Source organism: Myiozetetes cayanensis, unplaced genomic scaffold, assembly GCF_022539395.1.
Source record: "Myiozetetes cayanensis isolate MyiCay16 unplaced genomic scaffold, myiCay2020 scf22, whole genome shotgun sequence".
Lineage (NCBI taxonomy): Eukaryota > Metazoa > Chordata > Aves > Passeriformes > Tyrannidae > Myiozetetes > Myiozetetes cayanensis.
Genome location: NW_026087434.1, coordinates 10,326,137 through 10,347,855, shown reverse-complemented (window position 1 = coordinate 10,347,855; position 21,719 = coordinate 10,326,137). Strand labels below are relative to the sequence as shown.

General features: G+C 44.1%; 1 protein-coding gene across 4 annotated transcripts in view; it reads right to left on the bottom strand.

Annotated features, from left to right (window-relative positions):
• Window positions 1–21,719, bottom strand: part of MYH10 (myosin heavy chain 10) — a 98,465-nt gene that overhangs the window by 41,371 nt on the left and 35,375 nt on the right. For 2 of the 4 annotated variants that reach the window (XM_050319516.1, XM_050319518.1), the window contains exons 5-7: window positions 13,046–13,148; window positions 6,907–6,936; window positions 2,705–2,797 (exon numbers count right to left, since the gene is read on the bottom strand). In XM_050319516.1, the coding sequence (XP_050175473.1) occupies window positions 2,705–2,797; window positions 6,907–6,936; window positions 13,046–13,148 (226 nt within the window). The remainder of the gene's footprint in view (window positions 1–2,704; window positions 2,798–6,906; window positions 6,937–13,045; window positions 13,149–21,719) is intronic. The other 2 variants (XM_050319517.1, XM_050319519.1) reach the window with 1 other exon arrangement.

Here is a 21,719-nt window from a genome sequence, read left to right as displayed (position 1 = left end):
AGTGTGCTGCTGATTTTCTGATTAAATATTCTACTCTCCAAGCTTGTAGGGTCAGGAAGGACAGGAATGGTCCAACCTGGTCGGTGTATAATTTGGGGGGCACATTTCCAGGCTGAACAAACTGCTACATTTGTGCTATTGCAGCTCCTTACCAGAACTCCCTGCCCTAATAAAGCCCATTCAGATCAAGATTTATGGGCACAAGACCAAGTTTCTCCCCCCAGCCCTCTCAGTGAATGCAGGGAAAGGCACAACCTCCCCACCAGCCCTACCCTGACTCAATCTCAGAGCAAAGCCACTGCTCCAGGACCGTGGTTGTGCAGCTTCAGCTCAAAGTGTGGTCTCTGGGTTGCAAGAAAATTGGTGGAACACTTTAAATTAGCTCCAGTGGTTATTCCCTACTGTTCCAGTGTGGTTGTTGAGCCACTGGCACTAAAACCCCCATGCCAAGGAGCAAGGGTTGTTTCCAGGCATGGCCTGTCAGGGAGCAGCACTGCACACAGATTGCTGAGGATGCAGAGACACAACACCCTCAGCTCAGTTTGTAACTGCAGCATTTAGACTTTCTGCTCAGGAACAATTCCAGAAAGTTCTCTTTATAACTGGCACAAAGAATGAAATGACATTTTACTGAAATTCAGGCCACAGAGCAGATATATGATGCACATGTCAGCATGTCAACAGTGGCAGCAGACTTTTTACCCAGAGTTGGTACCACAGAGCCTTCTTGCCTTGAACTTGCCTTGTCACGTGTGAAAACAAACAAGAACCATTACAGAAGCTCTAGGCAGTGGCTTTTTCAGACATATTTTGGAACCACTTTACACTGTTTCGCTCTTAAAAGTTACTCAGCTTCTGCTGTCAAGTTACCAATTCCATGAGCAAAAATAATTGAGAGGAAATGCAGTCATTACACATCAGAAGAGGGGACCCACACGCTCCCTGCTTCAAAGTTCAGGCATCACTGGAGTCTGGACTAGAGAGATCACTTGTCTAGTTAATCTTCTTAAAAGCACAATATTAATAGATCCTTTCAGCTGGCACTGGCAAACCTTGCTATGAAATCTTTAATTTATCAGTTAGACTGCAGTGGTGCTCATCTAAGGGCTGAATTCTGTTGCCACCATCAGCCTTTGGAAAAACCACATCAGAAGGAAGCAATTAGCTCTGCCATGTCAATGCAGCAAGGCCACTGCCCTATCCAATGCAAACCAGAGATTTTATTTCCTGAAACACTGCCTTTGGTAGAAGAAAAAAGGGGATAAAATGAAATTCTTTGGACACCAGCCTTATTTGAGCCCTGTCTGGTGCTGTCAGTGAGCAGGGACAGGCTGGCAGCCTCGTGCTGCACAGTGAAGCCTGTCAAGCCTATGTGGCTGAACAACAGCACTTCTCACTTTGTGGGAGGATAGATTTTTTTTTTAAGTCAGGTTTTAAAATGGCTGTAAAAGATTATTTTTTTTCTGCATGAGATGAGACCATCTGGAATGCATTATGCTTGCTCCTTTATAAAAACAGGGCTGGAGCCATCGCAGTGATTATGTTCATGATGGCAAGGCAGCCCTCAAAAATAACACAAACCAGATGCTGACATCTTTTAGGGAAAAAGTATCCTCATTAAATTAGTCCAGCCTTTGATGGATTCAAGATAGAATTATTGTACAGTGAAACCTGTTCATATTATAAATCCTATACCCAACTTACATAAGCATCAATATTGTAAATAACATGGCTATAAAATTATCAAAGCTGAATATCCACAGTACTCTGCTCTCCCTTCCCAACTGGAAAGGCTAAGGGACTTAGTCATGGAGTTTTCCAGAGTCCTTATCACTGCAGTTGAGTTCATGCATTATAAATCCAAGCAACTGTTGAAATGTCAAAGGCAGACCAGAAATCTTTCATTTGTTCTGTAAATTTTAGTGTTGTTCTCGCCAGAAAAAAAAAGATTTAATACCTCCTATACAGTTTTGAAGTTATACTGAAAACATCTTCCCCCTGAAACAGGAGATGTTTTTTTTCCCTTCAAAGGAAAGGAAGTTCTAAGAAGTGGCAAAAAGCTATTTATTCCCCATGATTTTTAAAACAACAGAACCCATCAGAAGTGATTATCAGCCACCAAAACTCTCTGTGAACAGAAGGCACTTACCCAACAAAAACATCAACCAGCTACGGCAGTGCCTGACACCTGGGATAGGTCACATTGGCTTTTGGACTTCCCTGCAGTCAATCAGTAAATTTAGACAGGTTTTTATATGCAAGCTCTGTGCTTTTTTTGGAAATTCAGGATGTTCTCTTTAAACAGGCAGTTGATAAAGTCACAGCTATTGACAAGAAGCCTACAGACTGTGCCCAAGTCCAAGCTGGTGCCACAGTCTTTTCCACTTTATAGCAATTCAGCAGTGATTTGTGCACACAAGTCAGAGCTCAGCTCCAGAGCACAGCTGTATTTGTCAGACTATAAACAACTGTCAGCTCAAGGGTTGTTGAAGTCAGAAACTGCATAAAATGAAAGTTTCGCCAAGATCCAAGTGAGGATGTGCCTTCAGAATCCCAACACATCGCAGGAGGTACTGTAAGAGAACCTGGATTCATGGAGGAAGGGAACAGGAAAAGCTGTGGATACCACTTCCATAAATTCCTAAAAAGGTAATTTCTCCATAATGCAGATTTACAGACTCTAAAGAGAAAAGGAGTTACTCACAAAGCGGGAGGAGTTGTCATTTTTCACTGTCTTTGCGTTCCCGAAGGATTCCAGGATGGGATTGGCCTGCAGAAGCTGCCGCTCCAGCTCCCCCTAAAAACCACACAAGCAGAAAAATGAACAGATATGAGCACAGAGCACCTGCAACTGAGGGTATTCCTGTATTCTGCCTCTTCCTGACAGTCCTTTCCCCTGGCTGTGGCAGTGATAGCACCTTCACAAGGGGGGTGTCAACCTTCCCCTCACTCCTAAATCTGCCGAGACTCCTCCATCCAGTGCGGGGCTTTTGGTGGTGGATTTTTGGTTTGGGGTTGTTTATTAGAACACACACAGACACACACACAAACACAGCAGTGACCAAACAAGACCTGATGGATGTTGACAGTCACTGAAGATGGAAAAGAAAATTCACATTTAGGGCTGATGAAATTAGGCACAGACCTTGAGTGCTTCAGAGCAGAAACTAATTTAACTGTTTAAAGATTTTAGAGCAGTTAAACTTCAGGTTTAGTGACCTGGCAATACAGCTACTTTGGAACACCTGTTTTTAAACTCACAAATACCTCTTTTCAAACTTACTTTCAAATCAGTGAAAAACCCTCCCCCCTCAGTCAACCAGACTGAAATTCGGGATCGTTGCAACATCTGACCTGACCACACCTGAGCACGAGGCCAGCACGGCACTGCAGAGCTGAGCAACCCCAAATACAAACATGGCTTTCAAATTGCTCAATCCCACCAACATTGCTCAGTATGTTTAATGCTTTTTTTTAAAATGTTTCTGTAAATTCAAGCCAACGGATTTAGAAATCAAAGTGCTTATCTTAAGGAAATTGCACAACAGCTTTTACAATTGCTGTCCATGAGGAGGACTGGGAACAAAAAAAAGTCTGTGCTGCTTCCAAGAGCCCAGGAGGCATGAATGTACACAGGAAAATATACTGTCTTCCTGCTCTGAAGGATGGTTTAAAACAAAAAAAAAAACCAACAAAAAAACCAACCAAAAAAAGAAAGTGAAGCTGTCTGGAATGTAGTCTCAAAATGTGATGTCTGTGTTCATAAACCTGCTTTTTCCAATTATTTATAGCCTTGATGAATAAAGGTCCCAGACTGAGCATCAAAGAACAGGAAATGTTAAGTCTCTTAAGGCTTCCACATGAGGTCAATTGTTAGACAGGAATTCTAAAAATTCACCAGTTAACACCTAAAAGAGGCTTTTATTTGTATATTTAAATGTATTTCAAGCCCTCCTCGATATTAATGGCTGCTCCTGCTTTAATGTGACCTGAAGTTATCTGCTCAAAACTTGCTTACTTCCACATACATTCCCTTTGGGACCACAAATTCTCCGGATTCTGAAGTAACTGAAGAAGGAATAAATGTGAGTGTGAGCCCAGAGCACACTAAACACTGCTGAGGCTGCAGGGGCTGCGCACTGTCAGCTCTGCCAAGGTTACTGTTCTCAGAAGCACTTTTAAACTAGAAAAAAATCCACAGCTGGAATAAAACTAGATCTCTGTTATACCCACTCTGTGCTGTCTGCAAGTGATATTCTCCAAGTTTTCCATGTAAACACATCAGAGAGTGGGAATTTTCCCACCATCCCTCCCACTCCCCCCTCCCCACACGCTGCTCCTCAAACACACCAAGATGAAAGGGAGAAGCTCCTCACCCTGCTGTGCACAGCCTGGGATAAACCCCAGGGTGTACAGGAAAGGCAGCAGGGCTGTCACAGCTTACAGGGCAAACTCTACAGCTCTTCTGGAAGAATATAAATATCTCTATCATCTTTTGGGACAAGGAAAACAGCTTATTTGGGACAGGAGGGAGGCTCGTGCGCTGCTGGCACTTCACACACTGACACCTCTGCACTGTAATATCCTGATCCAGGTCTGAGCTGTTCAATTCAAGCCTGTTCGTACTGGAAAGCAATCTAACTTGCTACTGATTAGTATCTCTTGTAGGTTTGTTTTTTTTTAAAGACAAATTGGTTAGTAGATGTAACATTTTCATTCTTGCAGTTGTTCAAAAATCTGTGTTGTAATCATATTAAAAGCACAAGATTCCTCAGCATTTGAATGTTGAGAGTAAAGCCTTTTAAAACACTTGCCTGCAATAATGTGCAAAGACAAAGTAGACTGAGTAAAGTCCTCTTTGTGGCTGCAAAATGTGAAGGACTCCACACCGACTCCTCCATGGACATCGCTGTGTCTCAGGGAGCACCCACAGGCCACAGCCTGGCCTGGGCCTGTGCAGAGCAACTTCTGCAGAATTTATTCAAATTCTCCCAGTGAAGGCAGAAAGGACTCAGTAGCTCGTTTTTACAATGAGGATTTGATGGAATCACTCAGCTGGATCCTCACTGTGGGTGAACACCATGGGAACGAGCCCACACCAACTCCTCACAGCCATCCCCAAGCAAAGCAAACCTCACACCGTGGGGAAACCTCTCACGCTGTGGAAAAAGGCTTCTGCTTGGGCACTTTTCACGTCTAGATGGACAGCTTTACAGCCCAAAACAACTCTCTTTTCGAAGCATTCAGTGTTTTGGAAGGAGCGCCCCAGTTTGGCCTGTGGGCTTTTATCTCCTGCGTGGGCACCTCACCAGACCTTGGAAAAAGCAGTGTGGCAGCACTGTGGGGAAAGTGAGCTCATGCAATAGTTCATGCAGGGCAACATGAAGACAAGGACAGGTTGTTGTCTCAGTTTCAGAAAAAACCAGCATCCCAGTGAGTGTCTCGCAGCGAAGCCTGGGGGAGGCAGGGGAGGCCACATGCTACTCACATACAACAGGGATCCACTCTGGAGTTCAGAATGACATCAAACAGAGATGTTAATGATTCCATGGTTTATGCAATATCAACAGCTCTGGATTAGCATTTTGCCACGGACACAGTTCAAATGTTTGCCAACAAACGGTTCATGTCAACCCTGACACTCGGAGCAAAGGGAGGGTTAAAGCTCCGTCTGATTTTGGAACTGAGAAATATTTCAGTAAAAACCCTTAGACTGGACTGGTGTTTGCAAGGAGGGAAGATTAAGTTAAATGCTAAGAATGTCTGTGACTTATTCTGAAAATGAGACCATGGGCTCAGACACATGATTGGGTTACAGAGGTTTAACAAGGTTCAACACACACTACCAGAGGCATCGCAGCTGTCCAGGGGTCGCTTCTGGCTTCCAATATACCAGACTTGCTTGAAAGCTCCTTTACCATTTCCCTTTCCACTACAGTTCATGTTGCACCAGTCATCTCTCAGAAATGTAAGGGAAGAACACAACCAGCTAAACTAACTCAGGGCAGCTTCTTCGGTTTCCAAGCCTTGGTTACACCATGCCAGAGCTTTTTCTTTATTTAAAAGCTGGTGCTCAGGACAAAGGCACCACTTACCAGCTCGGGTTAGAGCAGAGCATTTATCCTGCAGAACACATGGCAACAATTGCTGATCTCTTTCCACAGTCTTGTCCTCAACTACCACCTAACCCTCCTCTTTAAGGTCCTTCTCAGGTAGATTCCAGAGCACTGGAAGTACTAAAACTCTTTCACAGGGAGGTGGGATAGAACAGACCGAGTGCTGCTGCCCCAGGGACAGAGGGCAGAATTATCTGCACAGGGGCTCCAGCACCTGAGTAAGAGCAGCTGAAGCTCAGATGAGGAAACATTAATTCAGATCCCACACTGCTCACACCACTTGGACTAGAAAGTCAGGGGAAACACTTGATTTCAGAAGATGTTGGTTATGCCAAGCCTTTGACACTTGAGATCAAAGTCTTTATCAAGTTATCTGCAACACTATAAAAATATTCAGACAAAACAGTATGTTAATCAAAAGGATTTTGTAGCTTCCATTAATCCATCTCTTATTTACCACTTTGTTTAATATTTAAAAAGTGTTCTGAGCTCTCTCAGCAGCACATTACCCAGTACACACACAGCATCCTGGAGATGGTTGGCTAGAGAGAGGGTGAACCTCCCACTTCAGGACAGGGTAACACCACTTTGAAGTGGTGACAAGTCCTTTGTAATGCTGAGAAACTCATAAGCTGCTCGGTAGTCCACTCTCCCAAAGCCAGTTAAATACTTACTAAATTCACTGTTAGCTCTACACCACTCCAAGGCTTCCCACACCACAAATGCAAACAGAAGAATACACATCAGTTCTCCTACATAACTTTAAAAGCATTAAAAAAACCACACTTGCCTGGTGTTTCACGGGTTTGGGTGATTCGGGCTGTTCATTGCAAACAAACAAATGATAAGTTAGCAAGGAATTCCAGCTGTCACATCCCACATTATCACTGTCAGAGGTTTAGTTTAACCGAACACTCACTTCATAGAAACCCTTCAAATTCAGCTTAGAAAAGAAGTTATGGCATGCTCAAAATACTGAGACCTGTGTTTATGCAAAGGACTAATTCCAGATTAAAGCCAAGGTGACAGATGCCTCTTGAGCAGCAGGGAAAAGGGCAAGAGTTTCACTACTTGGGCACAGCTCTCCAGTCTTGCCAAACAACAGTAACGAAATTAAGCTCAGAACTTGAGTCTCCTTCTCCTCAGCCCTGGGCACTGCCAGGTGGTTTGTATGGATGGGATGAACAATCACAGAGGTCATGAGAGAACAGAGAGGGAAGCAACACCTAAAGAGTCTGAGGGTTGTTTTTGCACTGCACTACAAGTATTTAAGAAATGCAAGCCCACAATCAAGACCAAAGCTTTGTTGCTTTCTTTAATTCCACATGAGCAGAACCTTAAGGAACTGGGAAATCTTCAGATTTTGCCAGCAAGAAGGGAAAAGGGAACACGAATGTAATAAAGTAAAATAAAATGCCTTCAAAATACAAATTTGCACAGTTTCTGCAGAAATTTTCAAATCCACTATTATTTCCCTGGGTCAAACTGCAAGTTTAATAATCTTGAGCTTCATATCAGGAGCCCAGGGGCAAATATTGTGAAGAAACACACAAGACATTGTTATACCAAACCAGATGCACTGCCCCTGTTTATGATTCTTATTTTAAACAACCAGCACTGGTTTAGTGCAGAATAACAAAGTTTGACAGAGGTCTGGAAAGCAGCGGGCAAAGGTTTGGCTTGTTCAGGTAAGTAATGTGAATTTTCAGGTAAGTAATGTGAATTTTCAAAGCTGCCCCATTCCTGCCAGGAAAACAAACCTGGGCAGCTAAAGAAGGTTCAGGATTTCAGTATGGAAATACCACTCCTGCACTCATGGAGCAAGACAGGCACACCCAGCAGCCTCAGAGGTATTTTGTTTGCTTCCCTTCATGGAAGATGAGCTGCAGTCTCGGGGTGTCCATTCCTGTCCTCACTAGAAACGGAACTGAGCACAATCAGACACGTGTTGAACTCTCTGTGGTTAAATCAGGGCAGATAAAGCTCCCCTGGGAAACTCCCACTAAGGGGAGTTTCAGCCTGAGTGAACTTCCCCATGATTCTGTCCTTCAAGACTAATTCTGTTTCTTTAGAAATTAATAAAACAAATTAAACAATTTAGCATTTCAGCTACCAAGGCAAACGCAGCCACTGGAAGGAATCATTAACCTGAAAGCACCAGTAATTAGTTCTAAAGTTTAAAATAGCACCAAAGTGAAAGCTGGATTTTAGTGAAAACAGAGGCAATTTGGGGTGGGAAGGTTTTGGGGAGACTTCAGAGCCCCTTCCAGTACCTAAAGGGGCTCCAAGAGAGCTGGAGAGGGACTTCAGACAAGGGCCTGCAGTGACAGGACAAGGGGGAATGGCTTCCCACTGTCAGAGGGCAGGGATAGGTTGAATATTAGGAAAAAATTCTTGGCTGTGAGGGTGGGCAGGCCCTGGTACAGGTTGCCCAGAGAAGCTGTGGCTACCCCTGGATCCCTGGAAGGTGTCCCTGCCCATGGCAGGGGGTGGCACTGGGTGAGTTTTAAGTCCCTCCCGATCCAACCCATTCCATAATTCTGTGAATCAAACTGAAGTCTGGTTCCATTCATCCAAACCAGGGGCACACAGAACCAGGATAACTGGCAGTGCAGACAGCACTGGCACATGGATGAAGTTATTTATAGAACTCAACAACTCCACACACTCCCACAAGTGAAAACTTCTACTGTTTTCATGTATTTGACCATGAATCGGGCCCAGGTACCTCCACAGCCCAGAGAAGCAGCAAAAGGGCATCCCCCAAACTCACCCAGCCTCCACAACATGCAAGGTCTTGGCAGTCCCTGGGCAGTAGGGCACAACCAGCACTTCTTCTGGAAAATCATGTATGTAATTCTTTTATTATTTTTTTCTATATCTTGCACTGACTTCCCTCTCCATCCAAACCCACAAAGTTTGTAAACTAAAGCAGCTCCTGAGCCTCCCGAGGAATCCTTGGGAGTGAAGCTGAGGGAGGCTCCCAGGAGCCTGGGACAGCTGAGCAGCCCAGCAGACACCAGTGAGGGTCAGCTCTGGGCTGAGGTGCCCAAGCTAAAGCTCAGTGCTGGTCTGTACAAAGCTGGTCCACGTGTGGCAGGTTAACAACTGAATAAAACACAGCCCCCTTCGTGCAGGCAAAATATTCAGCATTACTGGCAAAAATCCAGCTTTACTGGTTACCACCTCAACCCCTCATATCCTTTAGAACTCAGATTTGCTGGATGTGAAACTTTCACTTATTTCCAACAGACACCTTCCATCTTCCATCCCTTGCTATCCACCAGGGACCGTCCCTGTGCCAGTCCTGCCACTCAGCCAAGCACACAGCAGCCAAGAATTCAGGTTTACTCTCACCCCACCTTCGGTCTTTAGAAAAGCTCATGTTCAGAACTCACTGCCAAGCACTTCTCCCTCCCCTCCATTGATTGGCTCTAGAAAGCCCAGCCCCAATTCCCAATTTCAGGAATTACTGCGGTCTCACCTGGCTCTGCCAAATCCCACAATCACTAAAGTTTCTCCTCTACGTTTTTACCACCAGCAGCACCTCCCCACACTTCCGAGAGCAGTGCCCAGGACAACATCTCGGGATTAGACAGGAAATGAGACACTGGGGCTGCAGATTCAACACTCAAACATCAGGAATCATCAGTTTTAAGGCTGGCCAGCACTGTAATTCCAGCTCCTGTGGCTGCCATGTGTTATTGGCTTAATTCCCCACCTGACCAGGGACGACATTCCAAGGGCTGTGCAGGACTCTTCCAGCTGGGAACAAAGAGCTGTTGGGAAAGAAAAGCCTCATGGACAAGGAACGAGGCTGTCCAGGAGATGGGCAGAGCTCCCACATGATGCTCCTCACACAGGCTGAGCATTCCCCCACCATCCCAGCTGGAAAATGTCCCTGGGGAGCACGTGTGACACGGCAGAACAGCAGTGCTGCTCTCAGGTGTCAAACTGGGGCTACATTTGCTTGTTAAGACTTTTACTGCACTGCCAGGGAAAACAAATTTAACCCTAGATTTAGCATACAAATTGCTGCTTTAAAAAAAACTAATCAATGTGGCATTCAAACAGTCTCAGAAATATGCATGACACTGATAATTATCTGTAACAGGATGGGTACACACAGACTGCCAGTCATGGATTAATTTAACAAGCCTGTTTAGCATCTTCCTGTGCACAGGATAATGCACAGTTGTGCAGATAGGGACTGAGAATCACCACCAGCCTCTACAGCTCTCTGATGAATATGCAAACAGGAACAAATTAGGGCTGCACCTCTAACCCCTACTCTGACACTTTCCAACGTGAGCTGTGCAGGTTAGACATCCGTTATTTGCAATACAGAAATAAAAAGTAGTTGTTACAGAACTAGGGACACTCATTCCTACTTTCAAAAGTGGTTTGGTTACACAAATATCCTGCATTTTTCAGGGATATGTACTTAGTTCAGTGCTCACTGCATTGAATGATGTGCACAATCCAAGTATCAGAGTTTTATTCAGGACACCACCCTACTCTTTCTGTGTGTCTAAACTGTGTTTTAAGAACTTTTCTGGTCTTCATCATGATAGTCATTAATGGTTTATGAAGCAGCTGATTATAAAATCCATCTCTTGAGATGACCATCACCACCCCATCAGATCCCACTGGTCAGTAGAAAATAAGGCTGCAGTTTAACCAGAGACTTAAACGGAATCAGCCAACACTGCATTGAAAAGGGCACCTCATCCTGCCCTTCACTGATGTTCCCCATCCCAATCCCATCTTTTCTGTGCCTTCACTTCATACCATTGATGCAGCCACACAGACAGTGGAGGAAACTTGCTCCATTTGAGGTCAGATGGACTTCTTCTGGACATTATTTTTGAGCCTCCAAACCCAGTGAGTGGCCCCAGGAATTGCTGTGATGACAAATCTCTCATGAGGGTACTTCTGGCACAGCACAGGGAAGGCCAAACACACCCAGGGTACAACCAGGGCTTCAGGTGGTGAAGCACTAGAACAGACTCACAGAGGAGCTGTTCCATCTCCATCCCTCAAGATTTAGATGAGCTAAACTCAGCTTTACAAGGCCTTGGCCAATGTAACCTCACTTTGAAGGGAGGCACATTTTGAAAGGTGTCTGGACAAAAGGCTTCCAGAAGTGTCTTCCAGCCTGAGCTATTCCAAGTTGTCAATAGCATATTTAGAAGGACTTGGTATAAAAGGGCACAATTCCCTTCTCTCCAAAATTGCCTGTTGGCAATTTTACTTCTGCAGAAATTGAAAAAATTGAAAAAATTGGGAAAAAAAAACCAAACCCCAAAAAAAAAACAAAAAAACAAAAAAACAACAAAAAAAACACACCAAAAAAACCCACAACACTGGGTTTGTTCAAGGCTGTGCAGTGGTAAAGCTAAGCATATTCATAAATCAAACACTACACAGAACTTCTGATGGATGATGCCCCAGATAGTGTCCTCCCAGCACACCTGACAGTGCCATGAACACCCCTAATGCTGCCAACACTCCTAAGGAACTTCCTTGTGAGGCCTGTAACCCCCCCCCCCCACAACTGCAGCACACTCAGACTGCTCAGGAAATACTTAGAAAGACTAATTTTCATCTCTTCTGTGTGATAAACCAGCACCAGTTTGAACAAATATCAATGCACAGGCCCATGTTACCTGCTCTTGATTAAAGCAAAGCCTCAAGTTTTCTCACACACTTCATGGGATTTCTCCAGATTCACCTGCAGTCTTTCCTTCTCTCCCACTCCAAATCCTTGCTTTTTTTTTTTTTTTTTTTCCTTCACAGACTTTTCAGAAGTCATCTCCTGTTCTTCCAGGAGTTTTCAGTCTTGACACAATCAAGAATGTCTCGGCCTTAAGTGCTGTGCATTAAAAGTTGTTGCAGCTACAAGGGGAAATGGCCCTGAGTTGTGCAGAGCAGGTTCTGATCGGGTATCAGGAAAAATTTCTCCCCCTGAAAGAGTGGTCAAGCATTGGCAGGGGCTGCCCAGGGAGGTGGTGGAGTCCCCAGCCCTGCAGGTGCTCAGAAAACGAGGAGATGTGGCACTTGGTGATATGGTTTAGTGGGAGTGGACTTGATTTTGAAGGTATTTTCTATGATTCCCCAAGTCCGCTGATGGAGTTTGAAGGTTCCACCCACCACAGACACCTGCATTACTTGGAAAACCAGCACTGATTCCACCAAGCTGTTTGCCTGTAGCAAAGCTGAGCTAGGACTTCACTGCAAAGAGATCCCAGTGCTCATAACAACAGATATTCAAACCCATTTGTATTCTTATAAAGCAAAGAATTGCTAAAAATTCAGTGCAAATGTTGAAGCCTGGCAGGAAAACTGAAAAAAGTTCTACATAAATCAGAGCTGGTTTCAAGTTACCAAAAAATTCAATATTCTCTGACATAAAAGTGTATACTCTCTGTTTGTAGTGTAATAAAATCTGAGCTTTTTATTAGATGCTGACTTCTAGATATAGCAAATCTACAGCAGTTTTTAAGCTTGATGGTTTTTCCCAGTTACAAGTTAATTTTTTCCCATTTGCAAGTTAATTTTTCCAAGAACAAAAAGCTTGTTCGTAAATGTAGCACCAAAAACTGCATCCAGTGGGAACTAAATTCACTAAGAACTGCCCAAGTTTAATTGAATTCTTGGAAAACTGGGGTTTGCTATCTCAGAAAGCTTTACTACCATTTGCATAAAGCCTTTAATTTTACAACATAAATTTAACAGCTGACACAGACTGGAAATTTTAGTGTAACTGCTCATTTCAGCCACTGCTAAAGAGAAAATAATGGTTGAGACAAAATTACATGGATTATACATTACAGCTTATCTTTAATAAAAAAGTCATGATTTTTTAATGCAAAGATGGTAGTTTTCAAAAAAAGCAATTAAAAAATTGAGAAAATACCCCAACTTACAGGAATATTATGGTCCTTTCTTCCTTTATGGGAGGAAGCAACATGAGCAAGGTACTGAATGACCTTCTTAGTGTTCTCAGTCTTCCCGGCACCAGATTCACCCCTGCAAAACATTTCAGACATTTCCCTCAAAATTCATTTTCAACAACTTCTCAACCCTTTGTTTACAGCAGGCTCAGTTCATTCCATTTATGGCTTCAACTATGCAACAGACCTTCACTAACCACCTCAAACCAAACTGAAGTTGCAGGGATTTTTAAACAAATCCTACGAGGTATTTGTTTAAAATACTTTCTTCACCCCAAAGATCTCTGCAGCACCGAGATGTTGATACAACGGGGACCATCAGTTTGATGAAGAGCTTTTGGCTTTCTGCCTGAACTCCTCTGCCACCCAAAGTAACATGAAACACTTGTCCCCTGCCTTGACCACTGCAGACACAATTTTTCAGGGTGCAGTTACATTTATATTTTTAAGTCATGACATATATATACACACATTTATATTTAGCCTAATTTTATATTCCAGGATATGGTTATGGGAATTACCAAGTTGATGGAAACACTCAGTACCTTGAGGAGTTTCACAGTGCAGTAAGACACACTTTAAACAAGCAGATTCTTTCCACTCAGACTCTTCACAAGGTTAAAAAATATATTTAAGGCCACGGGGCTACATGAATTCATTAAAAAATGAGTTTATCAGTGCAGAGTGGGAGAGTTCACAGACAACAAGGACAGCACATGCACATCTCATTGTTAAGCCAGAGGTGGATTGAAGGCAGAATATGTTTAGACAGTATTTACTGTGAAGTTTACATGAGAATTGTAATAATGCGACCAAGTTCACATCCCTGCCATCAAAATGATGTTACTGCAGCCCCGAAAATGACAGTTGGGGTATGGTTTTTTTAAGCTAAGTCTGGTCTTCAGACAAATCCACAGCCCAAAGGGATTCAGGCCTGACTTAGGCATGAGTCAAAGGCTGCAAACCACGGGAGGAAGATGCCATTTCCAGGGAGACAGCGACTGCCTCGAGCAACTCTGAGGTGTGGGAAGCTAAAAAGGATTTTATTGTGGGGATTTGCATGGAAAGAGTGAAAGCACTCCTGTCATTCAGGAGTTGTTCAGAAATTAACAGTTTGGAAGCCAACCCCTTCGTAAGAATGACAAGCACACATTCTCTGTGCTTGGGTATTTCTCCACTAAGCTACTTAGAATGGAAATCTTCATTTTCCAGGGGAATTAAAGCACATTCTTTTGCTGTCTTCATAAATACCTTCCTCCAGCATGCTGTACATCCCAGTGTTGTAGCTAATCTGCATTTGCTTAGGGATTTAGTACCTTCAGACCTACACTTCTTGATCAGATAAGAGCTTAGCAGCACCCTCACACTGCACTCAACCACTGCAAAAATGAGATGATACAGCACTTGAAATTTAACTCTGCCTTTACAGAAAGGATATTGATTTTCAGAGGTTTTCCAGGAGAATGGGCTCAAACTCTCATTTCTTCTCACCTTCCAACACTTTTAAATCATGGAAACCCCCCAGGAGAATGGCCCCAGCAGAGGGGACCAGGGGCAGCAGGATGGCCATTTCTCCATCCAGGAGCAAGAAGTGACAGGGGCTGAAGCAGCTCTTTCATTCACAGCAGTTCACTGAATTCCTCACAAGGTACAACAGCCTCTGTCTGACCTGAAGAACAGCAGCAGCCCCCAGGTTTTGCTGGGAAAAGTCTTTAACTGAAAAAACTGGACAAATAATTCTTCAAAGATACTGTGGGATATTGCACAGCCTCGGTTACCAGACTGTGGCCTCCAATACGAGAGGGGAAACCAAGGGTTAACTCTTCTGCTGGTGGCATCTGCTCCTCAGAAACAACTACATCAGCCTCAGACCATTTTTCCTCCCAGTCATTGAAAAAAAACAGAGAATATGAGAGATGAGAGGTCACTGTACTCAATCACTCAAGGCTTTCCAGAGACAGAGAGGGGAGTTCCCTTGAAACTCCTCAGCTGGGCTGGCTTTGCTCAGTGCATGGAGAAGCTTGGAAGGTCCTACCTGAAAAGCTGGTTGGAAAGGAGATTACTCAGAGTTTGCTAATGGATAACTGGGCTTCCTTTCTGCCAAGATACCATCAATGTGCAACACAGAAACTGGCTGTACTTTGGGACCGCTACGAGTGGAACAACACCCTGCGACTTCATGAAAAATGCCATTTCTACCCAGCCCAGAGACTCCACATACAACACAAATGTGAACACTGACAAGAAGAAAACACACCCCAAACCATCAGATGTCAACTCTTGCTTCTCAAGTCTTTATTTCTCATTTCCCTTTTACTGCAGTGTTGCCATTAACATAATTTGTGACCACAAGCAATAATAAAAGCAGCTTTGCCTGTTTCTAGATGTGTATTAAAATATGCTAATGCTAAAACTATTCCAGCAGGTAAGAGAAGTAAGAAAAGAGGCACAGCAAAATATACATTTACATTTTAAAACAATACAATTTGTTCTTATTGTCAGCAGAGCTTGGGAACACGTTATTAGCTGTGCCTTTAAAACTAGAGAAATAATCTTTAATGTCAAATTACAAGAAGAAAGTTTATTAAATTTTGAAGGAGGAAAAATATTTCTATTTAAAATTAATTTTTATTTATTTTAAAAAAAAGTTTATTAAATTTTTAAAGGAGGAAAATCTACAATGTGCACTGAGGAGAAGTTGGTACAATAAACACAGCCCAGATGTTGACTTTGGGAAAGGGCAGCACAGGGTTTGGGAAGAGGCTCCTGTGGCCACAACCAGTAAAGCTGCACAAGCACAGGAAGGGCAGAAGCTTGCAATACATTCCTCCTGCTAAAAAGCCTTTAGTTTTTTAGAGAGAAGTCCTTAAGCAAGTTCTTATTCAAAAGCAACACTAAGGGATGTTATCATCCCAGTTCTGCTCCCTGGAGCTTACAAATATGCCAAATATTTCCTGCAGCACAGTGTCAGATAGCTCTGCTGCCATATCCTACAAAAGAACGAAAAGATTTAGGATAAAGTCCTTTGCATTTATAGGAATAATGACATCTGCATATTTTGGTTCGTTCCCAGGAGTGCAAACATATGGATTATAAAAATAAATGAAAATCTTCTACCTCTATCAACCTGCCCAAAAAAGGTAAACTCTCAGTAACACCATGTACTATATTTATGGAAAGGGGATGGTGTCACAGACCTAAAGCTTAACTTTTTCAAAACCTTGTTCTAATACAACTCAATATGTTACCATAAATTAAACAACTACAGCCTTGGGCTGAGAAAGCCTTGCCTCAGTCAGTGGCAGCTCTGCTAATGATTTCAACAGGGTCATTATTTCACCTTCTTCATTTCAGCCTCAGCTCCACTACTTGTAGAATCAAAAATGAGACTGAATTGAAACACTCCATGAGCTCCAGTCACGGGCTGTGCCAAACAGCGCTCCCAAAAAAGCAAATCCTCCTCAGCCATAGCCTCCAGTTGAAGGTATAAAGTTATTCCATCAATTAACTGAGGGATCTCTCCCTTGGAAGCAGGGACAGGTCAAAGAGAGTCTGACAGTCCCGGTAAATTTATGCAGTATCTCAAGTCATGCTTTTCCCTGGAACAGCTTCTGCTTTGAAGCAGCTCCATGCACATTTAAAAGAGGAAAAGCTTAGCCAGCATGAGCACTTTAACATGGTTTGAAATTCACTGCATGTAAAGCTGGAGTGTCATTTTCAGCAAAGCCAAGTCTTCAGGCAAATCTATCCCAGTTACAATTTGGTTACCAAAAACCAGGACTGACTCAACCAGCTGCAGTTTTTTCCCTGAGCAACTTGAGCCCAAATCTTTGTACAAAAGGCATTTCCACTGCTGAATAGATTCTCATCTGGAAAACAGGCAAAACATAGTGGGACAGGACTTATAATTCATAAAGCAAAGAGGCAGGAAGCAGGAATGGAAGCTGGTCTTCCAAATTCCTGAAGAACAGTGCACTCTTCCCACACAACCCATTTATAATGGCAGTTATTATTCCAGGAACAGGTCAAGTACCTGTTTGGGAAAGACCTACTCTAAGAGGAAGCAGCGCTTCTGAAGGAAAACAGCAGGGAAACAGCTGCTGTCCTTATTGCCAAGCAGGTTTGAAGCATTTACACCCCTTGTGACAGTGACAGCACCTCCTCCCGACCTGGCAAATGAGTTGATGGATTTTAGGGAAGCCAAATGAGTCTAAAATTGCTCACTGAGGTGCCACTGCACAGACAGGCCTCCTTCCACCCCCACCCAGAGAGCCACTAATTCCATGGGCAGAGCAGGAGCTTCCCGGCAGGTACAAAGTGCAGTGCTGAGAGTGACACAGGACAGGAGGACACAGAGCCCCACAATTCCAGAGAAACTTTGAAATTCAAAGACAGGCTTCTCTTTACTTTGCTACCTGTGCACAGCCTGCTGCTGACTTGACAGTGTTTGTGAAGATAAGCACGTGGAATGCAGGACGATGGTCAGATGCAGCTGGTGCCATCTGTCCCGCCGCAGATCATCTCTGTGATTTCAATTACTGAAAAACTAACCCAAATAACCCAGATTTCACAGGCTGGGTGCCTGGTTCACTCAAACCCTCTCCCTGCCCTAGGAGTTTCAGTCTAATTCTATCCTTCCTGATCAGTAGCAAGCTCTGGGATGGGAAGTTCACCTGCAAGCAGAAGGTCCTCCTGTGGAGAAGTGGCACCACTCCCTTGACACCTGGGCAAGTTCTCAGTGCCACTCACAGCTTCCATTTAAAGCAGCCGCTTACCCAAGGCCCCAAACCATGGAAATGTGCACTTAAATTGCCTGTAGGAGAAAGTAACTGCGTATGTAAGAGCCCCAACAATGGGCTTTTGTCCCTCTCACAACAGCAGTTGCAAAGAACAGAAGAGACACTTATTCTCAGACACAGCCGAGCAGATCATCTGCCAGTTACAAATTAACAGATATTTACAGGCAAGACCTGTAATTAAAAGGATGTTTTAATCACCTGCCTTATTTTCTGCAAGAGGTATAACTGATAGTTTGGAGGAGAGTCATTAATTGGCTTTACTATTTACGTGGCCGCTTCGGAGCTGCTTCCTTTCCCTCTTGATGCCTCCCATCATCTCAACACCACTTGCCTAGGGAATGTTACAAGCTGGACTCCAGCCAGAGGTTGTATACAAAAATGCTTGGTATTTGCTGCTGTTGTCCTGTAATAAGCAGCCTCTATTCCCTCCACACCCCACCACTCCTACGGAAGCCAATTCAGATTAGATATCCTTGTAGGGCTGCAAGTTGCAAGCTAAACGCCTATTCATCAAGCCCAGGCCCAGTTCTGAGAACACCAGAAGTCTGTGGTAAGATCCTCCACTTCAGAAACACTGTAGAAAGTGCAGAGCAGCACATTTTCACAGCTGACTTCCCAAGAGTCGCCTGAAGCCAGGGGAGGTTGGAATATTTCTCAGATTCTTGGTTACCACAGCACAAATTTCTTCATCTTGGTCACCAGTCTCCAGCAGCCTGGCATGGCCAGTGAGCACTAACAGGCAGCAGTAACAGAGCCAAACACCAAAACTTAGCCAAATATCAGCAGCTGCAGCTTCTCCAAGGAAACCAAGCCTCAGAGTCTCTCCAGTACAGCTTCACATCCCACAAAAATGGGGAAATGTGCAGGGAGACACGTGCACACTGCAGTGCTGGCACTACTTTCTGTAACACATCACTTATGGATGCTGGGCTAACACCGGCTGAGAGCTACTTATTTTATATATACATATATATATATATAAAATATAACATAATATATTACTTATAAGCTCTCAGGAAATGAAGTTGCTGGAACTACATGTACTGTCCTTTCTTTTCAGCAAACTAAGAATTTGCAGACACAAGTTCCAAAATCAACTTCCATCTGCACTCCAATCAAGGGGGAGTGATGAGAAGGAAGCTGGTTAAGTCCAGCTTCCCACAGAAGTGCTGGTTTTAAGGGCTGCTCGTTTGCTTTTCATTGAAAAGCTTGATGAACTAAACTACAAAGCAGAAGAGAGCTCCAGCAACCTTTCTAACCATCTGTTAGTGGTTAAAGCCCAAGATTAAACCATCCAACTTCAAAGCTGAACAGACATTCCCACCATTACTGTTCGTTCAGCTCCTCCCATCTCATCATTAGCCAGGCAATAATCTGGCTTTCACCCACGTGACAGATTGTCCAGTGGATTCAGGAGCTGTAGGGGTGTGTGCCTCTGCACATATTTGGGTTTTTCAGTTGGTGAAATGCCAAAGGGCCCAGAAGAAATCCCATCACTACCTGAGGAAATCAGGGTGACTCCATGGAGCAGCAGAGTCCTCCTGGATGTGGGAGAAGGACTTTTGGTTCACTCTGAAAAAAGCCTTTCTGTAATAAGTAATTTCAACAAGAAGTTTCTCCTACAAACTCCATCCCTGGGCTCAGGTAATCACCAGCTTACACAAACAGATGGGGAAGGAGGTGCCACAATGAAACAGAGACCATGCCACTCTCTGCAACCACACAATTGTCTGTATTTGGCTCCCTAAAAGGTGGGCAGTGGAAAGAACACCCTCAAGAGCAGCACTCCTGGCTGTCAAGAAGAAAAGGGGGCTGGATCCAGAGGCCTGGGAAGGTGGTGTTCAAATATTCTCACTGGAGAACTGATCTGACCACTCCTCTAAAGGCCATGGAAGGTAAAAAGCCAGGAAACTTTGTTAACTAGAGGTTGGGGGAGATGGGTGAAGGTGCTGCCCAGCTGGACCTTCAGCAAGCAGTGGGAGAGACTTCTCTCCAGACAATGATGGTCAAGGCAGTTGGAGACAGGGAAATGACAGGCACACCACAACTGTCCACTCACCCCAGTGCACAAGGCAAGGGGTGTTTTGCTCTCCCACTGGTTTGAACCACTCCTGCTGGAGAAATTAAAAAGTACTCTGAGGACTTCCAGCTTTACTAAAGATCAGGGTCAATCAGGTGATCCAGGTCCTGAGACAGCAAGTTTGGGATGAGAAGACATCTCAAGCCTTTCATGAACTGCCAAAGGAGTTTCTGAAACCACCTCCTGTGTGGTTAAGACACACTCCTTCCACCTTATTTATTCCTGCCTTAGTCTAAGACCTGTAAAACCAGTGGCATGAGGGGAAACACAGAGTTTACCTCTTCCCCAGAATCAGCAGTGCAACAGGAGTCCTGGACACCAGGTCAAAACAGAGAAACAGGATTCCTGGTCAAAACATGGGACCTTCTTCTGGAGGTAGAGAGTCTGTGCCATGGCCTTGTCCCACTCACAAAGCAGATTTAACATCCCAAAAATCAGTTTATAGTGCAGACCTGCAAAATAACAGGGCTCTCTCATGCAGTCCACGAGGGAAAACAGTCTGGGATAGTGCCACAGCAGACAGCTGGCTTTATTTGTTCAAAAGGGACATGCAGGGGAGTACTAATGGGTTGATGGCACTTCTCCTGAACACAGGGCTGGAAAGCAGTCTAAGAGAAACTGATTTTAAGAGGAAAGTGTTTAGTAACCTGGCTGCCTCTTCTATCTTTTTTTGTCCTCAGCATGTAAACAGTGCTGCTCATCAGACAGTGTGAGCAAGGTCTCCTGGGCTATGGTGCAACTCTGGTGTCCAACTCCAGGATGGCAGAAATACCTTGGATCCCATCATCTATCACCTCACGTGTCTTCACGTTCTGACAAGTACGACCCACAGTGGATGTTCTTAATCCTGTACATCCAGTTTGGACATACAATGCCTCGCCCTTAGAAATTCTGAGGCCACAGATATTTCCCCATTATGGAGGAAATCCATATTTTCTTGAGAACTGCGTTCAGTGACACTGGTCTTTTCAATTCACGCTGCTGTGTAAGTACTTCAGCAAGAAACACCAGGTGAAGCTGCAGGACAGCCAACAGAGCCTGGAATCTATGCTCAGAAACTCAGATTTATTAAGACTGCCACACTTCTGTTCTGTGGAGCCTTTAACACTGATACAACCAAGGCACTGAATTAAAGGTGCTGAAACTCATCTCGTGTCATGGGACTAATACTTTCAGTACCCAGCTCTGTGATATGCTTCCCAGCCAGTGAGGAAACCTCTTAGCACCAGCTTCGGGAATTTTACATGGAGTAGATTTGTCACCAAGCATTTCACACTTCTTCCAGCAGAAGAGATGTCCTCCAGGCCATCTCTGAAGGTCTCAATATTGGGATGCACTCAGAGCAGTCCCCAGCAGCTCCAGACTTCTACACTGGAAGTGATCACGTCCTCCTGAGGTCTGGCTGTAGGATCTGTGTCCACCCCCACCTCCCACCATCTGGACTCAAGCTCCTCTGCAAAGCAAGCCCAGCCAAGACGTGGAACCCAGCAGAAGATCCACAAATTCCATGTTGGACTGTGCTGAACCAGATGCAAAACAGGGGTCAAGTATCTGTTCAGCACAGAAGCATCAGAAGTTTATGGTAACCTGAGAGGTGAGGTAATAACAAAAATGAAGGCCAGAGAGCCTAGAGGCTTTCCAATCTTTCAACAGATCAGACATTCACCAAATTCTGCAGCACTGTCATTCCAACCTTTGTGTGCTCGGCTGACCATGCAAAGGAGGGAAAGGTTCATGCACAGACACAAAACATGAAGCTACTTCAAAA